At 30.5% G+C, this 16074-nt stretch overlaps 1 protein-coding gene across 2 annotated transcripts in view; it reads right to left on the bottom strand.

Moving 5' to 3' along the window:
• The window catches only part of LOC142329210 (transcription initiation factor TFIID subunit 4-like), a 101419-nt gene that overhangs the window by 75352 nt on the left and 9993 nt on the right, over positions 1–16074 (bottom strand). For both annotated transcript variants that reach the window (XM_075373612.1, XM_075373610.1), the window contains exons 2-3: positions 9123–9302; positions 1430–1510 (exon numbers count right to left, since the gene is read on the bottom strand). In XM_075373612.1, coding sequence (XP_075229727.1) covers positions 1430–1510; positions 9123–9302 — 261 coding nt within the window. The remainder of the gene's footprint in view (positions 1–1429; positions 1511–9122; positions 9303–16074) is intronic.

The following is a 16074-nucleotide window of genomic DNA, read 5'->3' as shown; positions in this document are numbered from 1 at the left end:
TAAATTAAAAAAATCAATGTTTACGTATGTTTAAAAATAAAGTTTTTTTTGGTTGTTTAGATATTATTTTTTATTTTTTTACAATGTTCAGTACAAATATTTATTTACTTATTCTTCAATAACTGCCAGCTCAATCCCAATTATAATCACTTATTATTATTATTATTAATTATTATTATTATTACTTCTTTTTAATAATGAAATTTCTGATGTGTGAAAATTATTTGCCAAGCCTTACAAGTACCTCCAGATAAAAGGCCAAAATGCTACCATTCTGCCATGGAGGTTATCTATCATATTAATACGGTCATAGCTTTATTTAAGTGGAAACAAATTTATCACCTTTATATAAATTAGATTCATTACAAAGCGATTTTCATTTGTTTTAGCATAGGAAAGAAGTTTCTTTGAATTTTCATTTCCAAAATTATATATACTTACCTAACATAATTATACTTTTCTATAAACATACTTTTTTCCATCTATTTAGTTTTAGTAAAAAACTAAACAGTTTTTTTTTATTTTAAAAAAGCTTTAAATTATGTTATTTTATCAGAAATAAATATTACTTTATTCATATTAAAAACACACAAAAGACACAAATAAGTAAAATAAAATACTTATAAGAACAGATTTTATTAAAAAAAAAAAAAAAAACTATATATATATATATATATATATATATATATATAAATAAAAATATTTCATATACTTATTTAATAATGCCATATTGAAAACCCTGTTTAAAAGAACTTCTCACGCATCATTCAAATCTCAGCCTTTTTTACATTAAGTGATTAAATTTGTGTAATACTTCTGTCAATACAGTAACTGGAAAATAATAGAAGAAAATAATTTTGATTCAAAAAATCAGAAAGAGATATAATTGAGAAATAAGAAATGAAAAGTGACAAGATTTAAATTTAATAATAAAACAAGAACAATCTTTTTTAATCAACCAAAAGAATTAAGCAATATATTTAACAATTGATGCACTGAAAATCATAAATCTAATTTTACTTTCTTTTTATAAAAGTCAGAACAGACAGTTTCTTAGCCAGGAAAGGAAATTTCTAGTGATTATTAGATTGCAGAATAAATGATTATATAAAGTAACTGTTACTTTCTTGACATCAATACTACAGCAGCAATCTTAAATTACACTACCAAATATATAAAAATTATCTGAAATAAAAAGATTACAATGAATTAATCAATAGAATATAAATGCAATAGTAGATAGCGTTTTCCATCACAAATGTTATGTATGACAGGTGTTACTAAAGTTCTCTGGATAAAAAAACTTGCATACATTTCTCACCAAAAGAAAAGGGAAAAATCATGAGAAAAACCAAATTTCCTTTTATGACAGTATTGAATCATTACTTACATTTAACATTTACATTATTCCAATGTCAATACTACTTACACTTGCAGGTGTTGTAGTACTCTGGGTGGTTCCAGACAAAGCTGGTACTTGGGTTTGTATCGTCCCTGCTGCGGTACCTCCCTAGAAAAAGATATTTATTAACCAAAATAATATATCCTAAAAAAGACAATAAAAGATGTTTTATCAAAGTTCAAAAAACATTTTAGCTAATGCATTTCAAATGATCTAACCAATTTGAATATATGTTGTTGACACAAACTTGTGTCATTGTATCAACAACACACAAACAAAATCCTTATTTTTCTGAACCTCTACATATCATTCAAAACCTCATAAAAATGTTTAACCTTGTACAATTTTTTAAAGGGAGTGTGTAATATTAAAGCACTCCAATTTTCACCTATGCAGGACAAAATAACTACAATTGTGCATTTTAACAAATATAGTTATTTCAGCTATGAAAGGTGATATAGGCCTTGTAATGAAAATCTATTCTCAGTTTTTGACCTAAAGTTTTGACTACTTTCATAGCCCCAAGCTTTATTAGATATTTTACTCATGAATTGTACAAATAGAGGGTTAACTTGATAGAAATGTTTGATAAAATTATGAATTAACAGGGTGCCTCAACAAATAAAATAAATCCAGGTTCAGTTTTTAAATCAGTTTTATTTATAACATGAAACTTGTCAAAATAAATTCACTTCTTTTTAAAAGCCTTTATTTCAAACACCTTATGGATAATAATAGAAAAGGTTATTACAACATATAATTTAATCATTTACATAGTAAATGTACTAAATGAATATTATTACAAACCTGATATTCTACTTGTTGCAAATAATTGAAAATAAGTCATTTACATAATGAACAAATTAAGACCACTTTACATTAGATGAATAAAATCTAGTATGTCAGCTGATGGTCCATTTAATAGCCTTTGTAAACATTTAGTTCATCATGTGTACAGTATGCCAATAAGAAAGTCCTGTTTAATGCTCATGAGACCTCACCGTGTTTATAATCAGTGATCCTTCCTCTAATGTATTATAACGTGATTCATATCCTGCTGACAATTTCCCACCGTAGCTCACAGTCCTCTGTCATTCAAATCAATGTGCCTAAAATTTCTCCAGTAACCTCTTCAATTTGGTCCAGCCATCTATTTGATGCTCTTCTATGTGACCTGTTGCCCACGATTTTTCCCTGTACAATTTAGCTTCTCAAGATTTTCACCGGGTCTAAATACTGAAAAAGCAGATGATGCATTGGAAACATATTGCAGACCTCTTTTGCATACCAAGCTAGTTTAAAATAGAGTTGTTCATACTCTTTTCCATTCATGCGAGGCAGAGCATTCTGTAGGTTCATATTCTGAATGCTTCAATTTTCCTCCAGTCTTCTACCTTGATGGTCCAGATCTCAAGCCATACACGACTACAGAGAAGACTAGTACCTAAAGCAATCTCAGCTTTGTATTCCTTCTGATTGCCTTATCCTTCCAAACAGCGGTCAACTTCATAAGAGTCTCTTCACAAAGATAATTCTTCTTCATATTTGGGCCGACAAGCCCCCATCTTTATCTATTGTGAATCCTAAATATACAAAATGGTCCACCTTTTCAAAATCACACATCAGATCATTGACTGGAAGATTGTTGGCTCTGTCTAACATCATAAATTTTGGTTTCCCAATGTTTAATTTCAGCCCTAGAGCATCACTTTCTTGCTGAACTCAGTTGAGGACCTCCTTTATATCAACTTCAGAGCCTGCAAAAGGGTCGTATTGTCAGCAAACCTTAAATTGTTTATATGCCCACCTCCTATTCACGCACGCTATGCAAGTCTTTCAGGCTATTCTGCATAATACAAAGGCCGTTTTTTTTTTAAACTCTGATGGGCTCTAAAAATAGACACATGACTAACAAAATGATTTTATTACTAAAAGTTGAGTAGTATTTTAACTTATTTTTCTACATAATCACCAAAACAATTGAGGAATTTGTCATATCGTGACACCAGCTTACCAATGCCCTCTTCACGTGACCTGCTGCCCACGATTTTTCCCTGTACAACTAGCTTCTAAAGATTTTCACTGGGCCTACAGAATATATGACCAAAAAATCAGATGATGCGCTGGAAGCATATTGCAGACTCTTCTGCACACCCACTCGTTCATAATTGAGTTATTCATCCTCTTTTCTATTCATGCCATGCACAGCATTCTTCTGTAGACTGACTTGTGACCTTGCCCAACTTCATCGTGGATGTCTGTTCGCCCTTGTTTAAATCTCCTACACCATTCCCATACACTACCAACACTCATAAAGTTTTCACCTTACACTAGGCTTATTCTGCGATGAATTTCAGCAGCACTTCATAAAAAATTAAGACCACTTAAGAGATGTTTGCTGCCAGTGAGGTAATGTACACGGCAGACTCCTGAAGTTCTTCGTTGGTGGCAAAGTGTTGTCCACCCAACCATGCCTTCAACTCTCAAGAGGTGAAAATCACTAGGTGCTAAGTCTGGACTATTCGGTGGATGGTCGAAACCTTCCCACTTGAATTGTTTGAGAAGGTCTTATGACATGTCAGCACAGTGCAGCCATGCATGGTCTGGATCAAAAGCAGTTATATGAGGGCATACCTCTTCGTTTGTTCTGGATCGCTCTGTGGAGACGACAAAGATTCACAACAAACTTCCTTTGTTACTGTTATCCTCAGCTCCATAAAGTCCACAAACAAGACATCTTTATGATCCCAAAAAACTGTAGCCATCGTTTTCCTGTTGCTCAGTGCCCGTTTGAACTTTTTCAGCTTGTTTGGAGAAGAAGTGTACATCCACTGCTTAGAATATTCTTTGGTTTCTGGATTCTCACACTGGATCCAAATCTCATCACCAAGAACAATAGACTTTAAAAACTCTTCTCACTCATCATCATAATGCATGAGAAACAATAAGAATGATGCCATTCGCTGCATTTTGTAATCATCACTTGACATTTTTGGGACCCAACATGCACACAGTTTTCAGTATCCCAGGTCTTTAGTCACAATTGTGTACAGAGAAGCCCTTGAAATTTCTGCAGAAAATTCACTTTTCGTAAACATCTGTTTGTTGTAACTAAATCAACAAGCTCAACCAGGTGTACAGTAGCAACAGACCTTGTCCTTGCCTACCTTCGTTATGGACATCCATTTGCCCTTCTTTAAATTTCATACACCATTCCCATACACTACCATAAGTTTTCACCATACACTAGGCTCATTCTGTGATGGATTTCAGTAGCACTACTTCCTTCTGTTTGCAGAAAATGTATCACACTTCACGGGAGCAATGATCGTGAACGGCAATTGATGTTCAATTGCCTGTAGCTCGACTCACATTGATATAATGGAGCCGACAATGGCAGAGGTTGTGGTGGAGAGGGTTGGCACAATCGTATGAAGTGCAGACCTGGCTCCCTCCTATCTCTTATTTAGTTAGATACATGATCAACAGTTGAAAAAAAAAAAACAGCTCTCACATTAAAACTTTGGTACTTTTTAATTTATTGTAATCATATACGTCAAACATTACAAAAGTACATTTTTTCTACATACTATCAAAACTAATTTTTATTAATTTACAATGAATTATTTTCATTAAACAGAAAGGTCTGGTTATTGCATTCACTACTGCATTAGTATAAGGCTACTCAGGTGAACATCAGGCACCTCTGATTAGACTGACACTGCCATTTAAACATCTCATGAGTTGTTAAACTAATTTTAAACTAAATTCATGTGTTTTGAGTAAGGTCCATGTATAATCCTAGAAGTTGAAATGAACAATTCACATGCCAAAATGCCCACTTCCTTGGTTATTCACATACAGCAGTAGCATTTTCCCTTTAAATTTATACTACTGCTAAATATGTAGTACTGCTACATTTACCATAAATTCTGAATAAGATCAGAGACAGAATACATCTCTGTTGTATTCCTGTTGATGGGTAAAAGGCCTTTATTGTGTCATTTTTCAATCTAAGTACCATGCTGTTCTTTACATATAGGTTCCAAACAAGGGTAATAAGATGATCAGGAAGGAACACCCATCTCCTTTAATATTCACCACAGATCATTCCATCAGCATAAGTTGAAGACCTTCACATAATCTGGGAAGCATATTACAAGAAAACTGTTGAACTTGAATTTTCTCACGCATGCTCTTTTCTTTGACTAATCCAGCTTGCTCTGCAGGAATTTCTCTGTCCAGATAGTATTGTAAATGTTCATGGGGTACATACAACAAAATTTTACTTACATGTGAGATCAGAGAAATATTTCTATAATTTTCACAATAGTGTGTGGCCTTTTTTATGTGGCGATATAAAGAAGATTACTCATTCATCAAGCCATTAGCTGGTTAACTATACATATTTACAGATCTGATGCATAGTCATAACAACCAATTCATCAACTGCTTTGATCATTTCTGCAGTGACGCTATCTTGGCCTGGTGACTTCGTCTCCCAATTTCTTTATTGCTTTCTGCACCTCTTCTTTGAAAATTTCTGGTTCTCTCTAGGACATTAAATCTACCTCTGTGAGCTCTGCTTGGTCATCACAATATAAGCTGTTGCATTGCTCTATCCATCTTTATCCAATTTCTGAAATCAAGGTTTAATTGATTTGGTTGCGATATTTGGTGCACGGTGAGACCCACATATACAACCTACAAGGATGCTGCCTAAAGTGTTTATTGGTTACCAACAGTCTTATCTACCAACAGAATTGGAATAATCATTCCCTGCAATCATTTCTTTCACCTGCTGATGTTCGAGCATATAACTGAATTAAACTGAGCTTCACTGACTTTATGTTTAATCTTTATGTTTTTCACAAGGAGTCAGTCGTTAATTGGTCTTTATTCACAAACCACATCTTTCAATTCCCTTGATACTATAAGTTCATCACCTGAGAAATAAACATTTCCTTCAGATGTACTGAGGTGGCCATTCTCTCTCCAATGTGAGACAACCTATAGTCTCTACCTAGTCCCAGCACTGGAATCTGGATTTTCTGACATTCTTTCTCGACCCTGCAAACTTGCCAAAATTCTTTAACTCTCTTACATTCCAACCTGCAGTATTATACACTCTTCCACTGGTGATAGCCGAGGTCCCACTCGCAGTTGTTCCCCCTCCAAAGTTGGTTTAGCCAAATGCAATATCATGATGGATCTTCTTGGAAGTTACCCCATGCCAGTTTTCTGTTACCTTTCATGAGGACTTTCTTTCATGGTTACTCTTTTAGCTGAAGGGTACAGTTTTGTAAGGGTTACAGTTTTATCCAGCACTGGATACTTGCCTTCTAACTCTATGACAATGTATGTAACAAAGTCTTGCCTAGTGCAGTTGTGAATGTGATGCTAGTGGTCTATCTTAATGTCGTCTATAGTTGTTAAACTGTTTTTACTAGGATTCCCCCTTCAGCTTGAGGCACCCCACCATCATATATATCTCTCTCAACAGTCTCAAGTCTACCGATGAGAGGTTTCAACCCACACAACTCGGCCGCATAGAAATTCTCCATGTTAACAGAGAAAAAGCTACAAATTTATTAAAAAGCAACAAATCTGTTTGGCAGAGAACTAGAGTATTCACTTCACATATGGAAGTTTCCAGGGATTAAATCTTTATCAAGTTTAACATTTTCATATGTAACTTTAAAATTTCCATTATAATAATCGTGTCCATATCATGCACAAGCTTCATATTTATATGATGAATTGATCATATACAAAAAAAAAAATAAGATGAGAGGTTACTAACTGACTTTTTCTCATTTTTTTTTTATCTTTGGTTATGGTAGTTATGGTAGTCTACTAAGAACATGCATCAGACATGTCAATACACCAAAAATTACAAAAAAAAAAAAAACACCAAAAATTAAATGATCAGATAGGGTATGGAAGAAAGTTCTTATTTAGAGAAAGCAAGTTTTGATTAACACTCGAATGAATAGGAAAATAACAGGCTTTTGAAATATACTGAGGACAGTGTTTGAAAAAAGATTTCCCAGATGGAACAGTGGACCTACAGTGAGTCAACAGGAAGATGGACAAGTACAAGGGACATTTATTTTCTAAGTTCACAATATCATAATACAGTGAAGATGATGGTTAAATTCAAAGACTTAAGAAATTAGCAAATGCAGTCATTATTACTCCTGTAAATTAAGCCACTTTAAATCGGGAGTATTACAAAAGGCACCTGTAAGCACACTGAGTATTGTGACAGTTGAAGATCAAACATAGAGTGACATTTTACAAAAACTCCTGACAGAAAATGCTTTGCACGAAATTTATGATGAACAGACTGTACACCATAGTTAATATTCCTGTTGGGTGACTAGATTCCATGAAGGACATCAAATATATCAATGACCTAAAGCTAGGAAGGCCAAACAAATCAAAATAAGAGAATTGAACAACTTGTATAGTACTTCTGAGATCCCAGCAATAACAATATTCTAATATTCTGAAAAATATTTTGCTATAAAGAAAGACCGTTGCTTCCTCATTATTTGACAGCAAAATAAAAGGCAAAAATCACTTTAGCATCACATCAAAAACTTCTCATTGAAGATCTCAAGAGACCTTGAGATCTTGGTAGAAATCACAATTAAACAAATAGAGAAGTCTCCTTCCTCAACTTAAAAACTTTGACAAGAACAAGCAAATAATCATAGCTTATGATGAGAACCACCATTATAGACTGAGGTTTATGTGAAGACAGCAACTTCCTGTAAAAGTGCTTGCTCAGAGTTGGGCCAATCATTCTGCATGAAATATGCTTGCATTCAGGAAAGGCTACAACAGATTTAATGAGTAAGTACAAACAGCAAATGTTACCTCGCACACCATACAATCCCCAGTCAGGTATATAACAGACTTTGACTTGTTCCCCAGTTTCAAAGAGTTTATAAACAGACAGCATTTTTCCTACTTGGAGAGCTTTCTGCCCAGATTATTTAGCACATCCAAAGGCACTGACTTTATTGGAAAAGCAATCTTCTAGAACATTGAGAAGTGACTAGTGAAAAACATTGGGATTACAAAGAAATAATGTAAAGAGATAATGCCTAAAATAAAATATACATAGTAAAAAAAAAGTAAAGGGCATTTTTTACAAAATGTTGTTCATTTGTAAGTAACGGGAAAACAGATTACAGGTTGTCAACATGTAAAACAAAGTAAGCAAAGAAATCACCTAGAAATAACTATGGGCTGCAAAAAAAAGAAAAAAAAGAAGCATAACATACAGCACTGTTAATAATTTACTGAAGTGGAATAAATAAAAAGTTAAAAATCTCAGATAATAAATAAATATTTTTTCTCAAAATACAGTTCTTTTAATCAATTCTTTCCTATTCTTTCAAAAGCAATTATCTGTAAATAAAAATTCTATTTTCTTGCTCTATCGCTATACATAATTTTAAATTTTCTCAAAACACACCCAATTAATTAAGAAGATAAACATAATTTCAGATAAAGTCTTCAAATAAACATAATTTCAGATAAATTATTCAGCTCAAGGTAATAATGTGGAAATACTTTGCATAATATGAACAAAAGCGATCGCTGACTATAAGTACGATTACAACCTATTGTCATCTGTCAACTATTTAAAATTAAAATAAACAGTTATAAATAAAAAAAGATTGTATACAATAAAATTTAAACTTACCACAGCAGGGACAGGTTGGACACGAAAGGCAGTATTTGCAGCATTGTTTGGTGCAATTGCTGCTGTTGGTGTAGTGGCCGGTCCAACACGTAGTAACTGATACTGGCCATTTTCAGTTTTTACTAATAAATGCCCCTGAGTACCTGGTTGTAATCCTTGCAGAGTTTGCAATGTTATTTGCTATATAAAAAAGAAAGAAAAGAAACAATAAATTCTAAGAATTCATAATTAATAAACTCGGATTATTTATATTATATTAAAATTATATTGTTTATAGCAATTTTCAATCTTCTTCCGGAATATCCAAAAGTTGGTAAATAATTTAAAATTTTGGGATAGTTATTGTTCAACACAGTTTTACACATATTGCTGTAACAACAATTTAAATGAATAAAAAGAACACAGATTTTATACTCATGGATATTTATGAATGCAATAATTCTAATTTTTATAACAAATAAAAAAGTGATGGTTCATGCACTCATTGAATCTTCATCATCAATCATTTAATTAGTTTAATGTTAATCTCCATTCTTTTCTACTTTGTGTTAACTTATAACCTTATTTTTCACACACAACAATCCTTTTCCCTACCACGTTAGAGTTTAATTTTAAACTAACAATTTTTTTTCTCTTACAAAATTTTAATATAAATTTCTCTCCTCTATTCATATTTCACCAGTTTGTTACTGCATCAAGTCACGCAATTTTTAACACCACTGTAAAAAGAATTCTTTTCTTGTATGGTTTACCAACCATTCCACATTTCACTACCTTAATGCTCTATACAAATATTTTGAAGAATCTCTTTCAAATCTCAAGATCTACACTTAAAAATTGTACTTCTATTACCATAGATGCTCCTTCTTCACCCAAGCTGAAAAACAACTAAACATACTATGTCCTTGATAATTCCTTTCTTATCACAGCTACCTCACTGATAATATAAAAAAGAGAAGAAATAAACTGCAGTAGCTAATAACAAGTAATATCACTAATATATTATCAGAGTACAGTAAAAAAGAGTGCTTGATATTCTAAAAAATCCACAATATAGCTAAATTAAATGGAACCATTAGATAGAAACATCCCTTCTGGCAAAGCAATATTATTAGAATATAGAATTAAAAAAGCTGAGCTAGCTTTACACAGATGGCACTTCACTCACTAATTGGGTACTTTTTAATTCAACCTGGCGAAGAAAATATAATTTTTTGACAATCCATAGAGTCATCATTCCATCATGGAAACAGCAAACATAATATTTTTTTAATAAAAAAATCATAAAATTTATCTAATGAATAAGATATTAATAATAAAGGAAAGAGAAGTATCAACCCAGAGGTAATAAAATTCACAAGATATAATATCAATATCAGAGTACTTTACTGTTTAATATAGACCTAATGTGATAGTATACATTTGCAGCATCCCATCATCAGATTGCCAGGCTGCTATCCATTATACAAATACAAGATAATGCAGCCAGACTGTACGACTATGATGACATACAGACAGACTGAGATGGCAGACAATATTAAGATACTGACAGTATAAAACTATAATTAGACAATCCCATACTTCAGTCAAGTGATTACCTATAAGGAAACGCACATGATGTACAGTTTCCTTTTTTCCCCATACTTATTTTTTATAAAAATTAAAATCAGCTATTGGTTCTATACAGCAGGTGGCATTTTACACTATCTTTTAGACATTTAGCTTTAAATTTCAGAAACTTTTGAGCAACATAAAATTACTAAGGCCATAAAAGAAAAAATATATGTCGCACATATGTGGAACCATTTGTGATATACAAAACATAGTAGCAATCTTAGACAAAGCATTTAAAAATTACAGAAGCTAAAAAAGCTCTGTGTACTCTGCTAGAAAAACTTACAGATGTCTGTTCACCTGCAATGTATTACAACTCTACTGGATGTTAAATTGAATGGATAGGACCGTGTATTTTATTTAACATGTTAAAGTCAGTATAAAGAGTTGCCAAAGTCATACACTGTAACATGCATAAAAGTACATATGCATGTTCTCATGTTGAGTGATACATTTTTATCAGTATTAAAAAAAGAATTAACAGTATGTATAGTTCTGTTCTATACAGTTCAGTATCTGTACATAGTTCTTCACTCTTATCAAACTCTATACTATCAATACCCCACTGTTTTCTATTAATATATACAGAAATCAATTTTTCTTTCGTAACATGCTGATACATGCAAATCTGTAATATATTACACTGTTTTGCAGAACACTGTACTTTCTCTACCCAATTTATCCACTATGCCAAGTTTTCCACAATTTTATTGTAGCTGAATTTTGGCTTCACCAAAGCACGAGTTTCAGCAAATGATTATTAATTTGTAACTCAGCTTCTGTAGGATAATACATAGGTTCTTTCAAAACAAATTGCATTATTTTTTTCTACACTTGGCTCGCTGACTTGACTGATAAGTTTGAATCTTAATAATGATGAAATGTTGAGGATGGTCTTTTATTTTATTTCCATTCACTTTTCCCTTTAGTTGTTTAATTTAATTTCATTACTGAAATTTTTCTTTAAAAAACTGACGTAAAAACTTGTATTTTTTTGTACTTTTACCTACTTAATGCTTACATGAAACTCACCAGAATTTAAACAATTTTGTACCAAGGATTTTAAAATTATTAACTACATCAGCTAGGAACACAATAAGCTATGTACCAAAATTTGTAGAATAAAAGATGATGGGCAGGTTTAAATGGTATTTGTAAAAAACTCAAAAATTACTACAAAATAAAATATTTCAACCAGAACAAGCGATAAACAATAATTATCGCAAGAAAATAATTACCCAGCAGCTTGTTTTATGAACAGCAAGATAATTACACACAATAATCAAGATGATTATACTACTATGAAAAAGTCAACGAGGGAATATTACTAGTTAAATTACCAAATGATAACTAGTAATTTATTTATTAGTATACTCTGTTATTAATTGCTTTTTGAGAATCGGCTTCAAGATTTTTTTGTAAGCTTTTGTATGGATAGATTGTTTTATTATACTAATCTTCATTGACTTAACTGAACATTTTATTTTTTATTCTTTCTTACAATAAAAAGTATTTGATGAGCAGTAACTTTAATCAAATGATAGCTGCTTCCCACTGAACATGTTTGAAGATATTTATTTACCTTTTTTGTATTATTAATCAGGTTTTTTTTAGGTTTTAAAACGTTTACTGATAAACTGTGTTGTGTGATTATTGAATTACTGTTTACAGCATCTTGCAGTATCATACAGCAAAAGACAAACACCATTAGTTTCAATAAAACAATTAAATTAATAAGTACCTCAATTCACCACATTCAGTATTATTCATATTTTGTAAAGGGCCAATTTTTTTTCTAAAAACTCTAGAAATATTGAACATATTTTTATCCCATCAACCAGTAAAAATTTATTTTCTTAATATAATTAATAATCCTACTGCAAACATAGATCAAAGATTAATATGTGTGTATTAATAATGATGATAAAGATAAGTGTTAAAAAAGGAATGAATTATCAGAAAATACATTATTTGAATGAATATTTTGCACCTCTTCATTGATGAGAAAATTAAGTCAGATAATTTGATTTGTGACAGCTAACTAAAATCAATTAATTACTTTACAAAAATAATATGAAAAACTTTAAGAAAAAATTAATATATCGGCATTAGAAGAAATATTTTATGTTTGACATAACCATAGTCTAATACACCTGCTTACAAGGTATTTAACAAACATACGTGTTTGTTATACATTTTAAGTCATTAATATTTCAACTTCAAATAATTTTCAAAAGTAAAAATCAATTAATAAAACAAAACTTAACAGTTTTTATTTATTCTGAAATTTATTTTCCAGTTATACAATAATTCATAAAAATAAATTTCAGTAATTTATTTAACTTTTAATTAAAAGTTAACTCTTCTTAATTATATTACTTTTTTTTTAACAAATAAATATCTACATGATTAAAAAATACGTAAAAAAAGTTGTAATTTATTTGTGATCAGCAAAATATATGAAACTACATACATCTCATAACAAAATATATAATTAATCCCCAAGGGTTTTGAATAATAAAATTATGAAATTGAATAAATAATTTTGCTTCATTTACCTAACCTTAATTTTTTTTCAGCATCACAAAGTAAAATAAAAATAGATAAATCACAAAAACTTATAAAGACACAACATTTTGTATTGCAAATTTACAAATTTCATAAATAAAGCAAGGTAATTAATTATTATTAATCAATCAAAATGTTAATAAAATTCAAATTTTAATACTACTATAAATTAGTGACACAAAAACAATCACATGGGTTGAAAATATTGTGCCTTTTTTTTCACACTCTTAACGTAAGATAACCATGAATGGAGATTTATGAGTGGCCAATCTCCCAGTTAATTGGCTGCAGTACATAATGAAGGAGTGTTCAATAATAAAAAATAGTTCAATACAATGCACAACTAATATTAACTTCAGGTACTTCATATCCAACATGCAAAAGTATGCAACTAATTCCTAACCTGAGATGAAAAGTCTATTCTCTTCTAAATCTATGCTAAATCTAAATTTTTTTATCAGGTGGTATAAAAGTAACAGGACTATCACAGACAATAAACATAATACACTCCTGAAAACAGCAATAATTCTCAAAAATAACAAGATTCATGTTAGACTTATTAGGAAAAATGAAAAGTAAAATTAATACCTTCTTGAATAATTTTAGACTTCATTTATCACGAATATGTTTAAAATATAGGTGACACTCTATCTAACAATTAGCAATTCATTACATTTACTAGTGATTGACTGAAAACATCATTGCTTTCAGAAAAAGCAATCCTGATGTTTCTTGCAACTTGAGTGTTGCTGTGAAATAATACATTACAAATGCTACCTTCACAGTGATATACATTAATACAGTAAAGTATAATTTCAGCATTAATATAACCATTTTAAACAATCTCAGAACAACATTTTCTCAAATAACAGCAATAAATATCAATCAGCTTGTATGTTTTTTCCACTTCACCAGTTGTTAATGCTGATTTATTTATTTTAAGAATAAGTGCATAAAAGTAAACCTATTTTATTTAACAGCCACTTTTGTTTTAACTATGTTTTTATATAAAATTTAATTTACTAAGTTCTAAAAACATGTATATATAAATGCAGGTTGTATGCTGTTTATATAAGGGTAATAAAAAAAAGAACCAAAGCTTATCATAAAATTAAAATTCATGTATTAACGCCATGCATAAACAATAAACACATCATTGTGCACTTTTATCTATCTATCTATCTATATATATATATATATATATATATACACTGATCAAATATAACCAATTAAGTAAAAATTAGGACAGTAAGTATTATACAGAAATAACTTAATACCTACACATTGGCAAGAAAGTACAACATAATTATTCATAAAAATTGAAAGTGCATTAGATTAGTTAATAAATGCCAACTAAATTTTGATATACACTATCCACATTATAAACAATACTTGCAAATTTTATTTATTGTACAATTAAATTGGTAAAACTAGCTTAATATTTTAAAAAAGACACATTCAGTTAGTTTAACAAATGTACATATAAGCACAATTTAGTACACTAAAATAAAATCTAACAAAAACATTCACAAATAGTAATATTAACATATTATGCAATAATTAAAATATAACAAAAAAAGAAACTGATAGCAAAAGATATTTCTAAAAATATAATGCATTATTAAAACAAACAACAATAGTGCAAAACAGAACCACACAAGTGTCACTTAAGGAAAGCAATTTATAGATGCAGAGTATACAAACATGTACATAAATATAATTACATAAAAGTCTCTTTCTTATAATAGGTTACAATTCAACAATATAAAGCACACTATGATTAAAAAAAAGTTAATCTAATTAAATTAAGAGAATTAATTACTATAAACAAGAAACTAATCAGGTTGTAAAACTTGTATTTTTTTATACCCTACTGTACTGCAATAACTTCTACATGCGAACATTCCAAGTGAAATGAAGAAGAAAATAAATCATTAATCTAAATAAATAAAACCCAGTACTATATTCGCCAAATATTAAACAATAAAAATAAACACCTAAAAAACTAGTGTCAAATTAAGGGTAAGTAAATATTTGTTTTAGTAAAAATTTGTTTTTAATTTAGCACTAACTTTTAAAGTTACAATTTTATAGTACATGAGAAACTATTATTACCTACTTTTTTCCTAACATTGATAGGCTGACAAAAAATTTCCCCGTATGAAAAAAGACATCTTCCAGTTTACCTGAAAAAACTTAATGGGGGCCACCAGAGGAATTTCCTCCAGAATATAAAAAAATCATCTGGATAATACTTGAACATGCAAAAAAAACATAGTAGGTAAAACTAAGAACCACCTCCTTTCTAATCCCAGATCCAAAAATGTTTAAAAATATGTTTATTTCATGTTTCTATTCTAAATCTCATCAACCAGAACACATTTTCTTCTTACAACAGTTTTAAATTGTCTACTATGGAAATTTTTAATGGGTAGCAATAATGCTATGGTAAAGCAAAGAACTTTTTTCCCTGTTTAGCCTTTGGGAATTACCAACAGGTATTACTTCAGAGGATAAATGAGGATGATATGTAAGTGAAGTGATATGAGTGTAAGTAAAGTGTAGTCTTGTACAGTCTTAGGTCGACTATTTCTGAGATGTGTGGTTAACTGAAACCCAACCACCAAAGAACACCAGTATCCATGATCTGGTATTCAAATCCTTATAAAAATAACTGCCTTTACTAGGATTTGAACATTGGAACTCTCAACTTCAAAATCAGCTGATTTGCAAAGACGCATTCACCACTACTTCATCCTAGTGGGTTAAA

The sequence above is a fragment of the Lycorma delicatula genome, chromosome 8 (genome assembly GCF_047948215.1).
Source record: "Lycorma delicatula isolate Av1 chromosome 8, ASM4794821v1, whole genome shotgun sequence".
Taxonomy (NCBI): Eukaryota; Metazoa; Arthropoda; class Insecta; order Hemiptera; family Fulgoridae; genus Lycorma; species Lycorma delicatula.
This window is presented reverse-complemented; position numbering and strand designations above follow the sequence as displayed.